The sequence below is a fragment of the Argopecten irradians genome, chromosome 11 (assembly GCF_041381155.1).
Source record: "Argopecten irradians isolate NY chromosome 11, Ai_NY, whole genome shotgun sequence".
NCBI lineage: Eukaryota > Metazoa > Mollusca > Bivalvia > Pectinida > Pectinidae > Argopecten > Argopecten irradians.
In genome coordinates, this window is record NC_091144.1 from 34,331,860 (window position 1) to 34,335,940 (window position 4,081).

At 36.4% G+C, this 4,081-nt stretch overlaps 1 protein-coding gene across 1 annotated transcript; it reads left to right on the top strand.

Annotated features, from left to right (window-relative positions):
- The first annotated feature begins 366 nt into the window (after window positions 1–366).
- LOC138335384 (uncharacterized) lies at window positions 367–3,212 on the top strand. The gene is made up of 2 exons (XM_069284441.1): window positions 367–1,206; window positions 1,469–3,212. The coding sequence occupies exons 1-2, from the start codon at window positions 798–800 to the stop codon at window positions 2,692–2,694; spliced, it is 1,635 nt and encodes a 544-aa protein (XP_069140542.1). The 5' UTR covers window positions 367–797; the 3' UTR covers window positions 2,695–3,212.
- The last annotated feature ends 869 nt before the right edge of the window (window positions 3,213–4,081 follow it).

Here is a 4,081-nt window from a genome sequence, read left to right on the forward strand (position 1 = left end):
TGCAGGCGAACCGGATATGTAGATTGACCAATCAAAAAAATCATCATGGTTACCCGCTACCGGTCCCTAGTGAGCGGAGCGCAGCCTGGCGGAGAGTAGAGAACTAAGGGAAGGGAACCAGTCTAGCGAGGGCGACAGCCGCCATATTGCACCATAATAAAATTTGCTAACCAGTGTTAGGGGGTCACCACGTGACGGCTCTCCGCCAATCATTTGGGGACATTTCTGTCCGAGGTGCGATAAAAAGTAAAGGCCTCTCAATATCAAATCCAGGGCAGTCAAGGAAAAAGCAGAATGCATTTTCACAAGGGTTGCCACATAAAAATTCAGCGGTTTCTACAACATTAACCCGAAGTACATCATATATCAAATCATTGGTGGCGCAGCTTTGTATGTATAATGATGATTTCTACAAATGTTGTTGTTTGTGTCCATCATGCCGCTTCTGTATCCCTACTGACTTTAACCTACTCAATTTTCAAAGTGTAAAACATATATTTACATATTGGTCTTCTTTGGCATAGTAAAACGAGTCTGTATTCATATCACTGTAAGTCGGGTCAGGTAACATAGCAACGACAAGCATAGTTAGGCGGATGAATATTACAATCAAAATGGCCCCTGGCTATTTCTTTGTTTACTTCACGCTCCAACGAGATTTCATCAAAACAAAAACACATGTACTATGAGCTCCTATTTCATAACAAACACAAACTATATGTACCAAAACACACAAAAAGTTCTACAAATAATATTATACCATTAAAAAAAAAAAAAAAAAAACATTTTTCCGACGCATGCCCTTCATCAACATAAAAAGAATCGTCTGCTCAACAATCATCATGATCATGGAGCAAAATATGTCGGACACTGATGAGAGTCTTAAAGACATGGACATTGGTCAGTTCAATGTCCCTTTGCCGGATGGGCTCAGTTTTAGTGATGAAGATTCCTTTGATGAGTTGTTTTCAAGTAATACTGTTATTGAGGCATCCGATAATGCTTCGAACATAGAAATTGAGAAAATGTTGAGAGATTTGAGACAGAGCGAAGACATCCAGATTCCCCAGCCAGGATTACCTGCTATGCCGGCGCCTAAGCCAAGATTTAAAAGTTTCTCAGAAGAAGAAATTGAAGAGTTTACCATATCCGCCCAAGCGAAAAGTACTCAAAAGAACACTTTATGGGGAATGAAAATATTCCAAGGTAAGCTTTGATCAAATGTGTAAAACTGCAATAAATAAATAAGGAGTTTAAAAAAAAAATGAAAAAAAAATTGCAGAAACCTGGTATCCAGCTGATAGTCCTCTCTCGGTGTTGTTAAAATTTAACCCGTGTAAAACGCCGGAACAGCTTCGGAAATTACAAGTAATTGCATCTTCAATTATATCGCAATTATCAAGTAATACCGATTACACAGGAGAAAAGTAATATAAACTTTGTTTTTTGTTTTTTTTTCTCCCTGCAGACTGGAGTAACGAGGTATATGGGCATACCACAGATATGCATGACATCACTGCAGAAAACTTGGCAACCAAACTAAAAAAATTCTACTGTGAAGCTACCCCTAGAAATGTACAAAAACGAAACGAAAATTTGACAGAAAAACAAGCCGAAGTCTACCATAAGAACACCATGATAAACATTAGAGCCGCCATCAACCGTCATTTACAAGACTTGAAAAGAGATATCGATATTGTTAGAGACAAACAGTTTAAACCCGCCAATAAAACCCTTGATGGCCTATTAAAAGTCCGAATGACAACAGGGGCATCCAGAGCAACAAAACACAAAGAAGTAATACCTGAAAATGACATGAAAAAAATCAGCACTTACCTGCAAGGGTCCCTTAATTCTCCTTACATCCTCCGACAGGCGGTTTGGTTTAATTTGGCGTTACATTTCGTTTCTCGTGGGCTTGAATTCCACAAGCAACTGCGCTTAGATTCATTTGCGTTTTCCGAGGACGAAAACGGAAATTTTGTGACCCTCAGGCACTTAACTCACCAAAAAAATCACACTGGAGGTATTTCAAAATCTGAGGATGAAAACACAAAAAAAATGTATGCTGTCCCGTCTGCCGGCCAGTTTTGTCCCGTGTCATTGTTGAAATTACTGATAGATAAAACTGACCCATCAGCAGAAATGTTGTTCAATCAATATCACAAGAATGCTCTCCCAAATGCAGTTTGGTACACTAAGAAACCACTTGCTCCAAGAACATTCGTTGGCTTCATGCCAGAAATTTGCAAACACAGCGGTGTAAAAAAATACACCGCACACTGCCTCCGCGCGACGGCTATTACTGCCATGAATGACTCGGGCTTTGAAGCGCGACATATCATGTTCATGTCTGGACACAGGTCAGAAGCTGCTATACGATCCTACAATCGAACATGCTCTAATCAACAAAAGAAATCGTTGTCAAATACACTGTCTTGCTTAGCATCTGGCGAAACTCCTCAAAATTCAGCTTCAAATTCTGAAATCGTCCCACGACCACGTGTGTTACAACCTTCCCACACAGTCGCACGTAATCTTGACGAAGTTAGGCCTAGTACTAACCTGATGCCGAATGTCGGTGCCTTGGATGAAAACAAAGCGTATTCCTCCTCCGTTATGTCTAATTATACTTCCACGGGGATGCTAACTAACTCCGTATTCCACGGATGCACATTTAACTTTTCCAACTGACGAATCCAGCTCGTTTTACAAATGGCGTGTCTCTGCAGTGTCACGCGCCGCTTCACAGTGACAGTGTTATCAATGCGCGGACTTGCCGACAGTTTGAATATTTAACACAGCGACGTATTAAAAGGCGTTTAATTCACTTTCGGAAACGATTAAATATTTGAAGAAAAACAAATTGTGTTGAATTTTTATTATTTAAAACTCGAATGAAATAAAATTTTACGAAAATCGTAACAAAAACCCAGGGATTATATTTACCCAGTTCCAGTAGCTGCATAGACTACCGTAGCTACTCTACTTAGCAACCAATATATTGTTTCAAAACCTTTAATATAGCTACTTTAGAGGACAAAAAATGTAAATATAAGTATTGAAAAGCGTTTTTATTGTGTTTACGGTGGTATGAATGCAATGTGGATACAGTCATATTATACATGTAGCGCTAACGCGCTACATTAAATATGACTGTATCCACATTGCATTCATACCACCGTAAACACAATAAAAACGCTTTTCAATCCTTATGTGATGGCACATCCAGAAGTAATAAAATGATTTTTACGTCATAACATGTAACACGATACTGAAGTAATTTGCGGCGAAATGACTCGATAAAAAACATATCGATAACTATTACGCACATTAAAACTTACACTTTTGAGTTACGAGAAAAGTTTATAAAAGCTTATTACCACCAACACCCAAATGTATTAGAGTTAATTATGTTATTTTCATCTAAAAATGTAAAAAGCTTAACTTTACTGGGAAAATATTTGAACAGAAAAAAAGAAAATTCTCATAAATCTGTAGTATATCATACTCATTTATTAGTCAATTTGTTAAATTTGATATGAAGTATATCGGAATTATCCTCCGCCATCTTGAAACTAACAACGAATGTATTTATTATGTGTTAAACCTATATGCTGTATTGCATTTGGAAAATTAAAAAAAAAATGAAACTTGAAACTTTTGACTCTGAAATAAATGATTTAAATTATTTGATAATTCAAAACTATCATTAGATAGTGACAGGCATGGGTTCAATTACATGGTAATGTAATTAATTAAATTACACATTACATTTCAAAATGGCATTACCATTACCATTACCATTACATGTATTTTTCAATGTAATTAATCAAATTACCATTACTTTGCCAATGTAATTAATTAAATTACACATTACTCTTCACTCATAAATTTTATTTTATATACATATATATCATACAAAAAGCAAAAATTGATCGTCATCATAATTGCATATCATGACTATACAATGCACAAAATACATTATCTAATAGATATCCATATATTGGTCAAATTTCAATATATATATATGTGTATTTACAATATCAAATGGACATTTCATTCCAGTGATCAATATGCT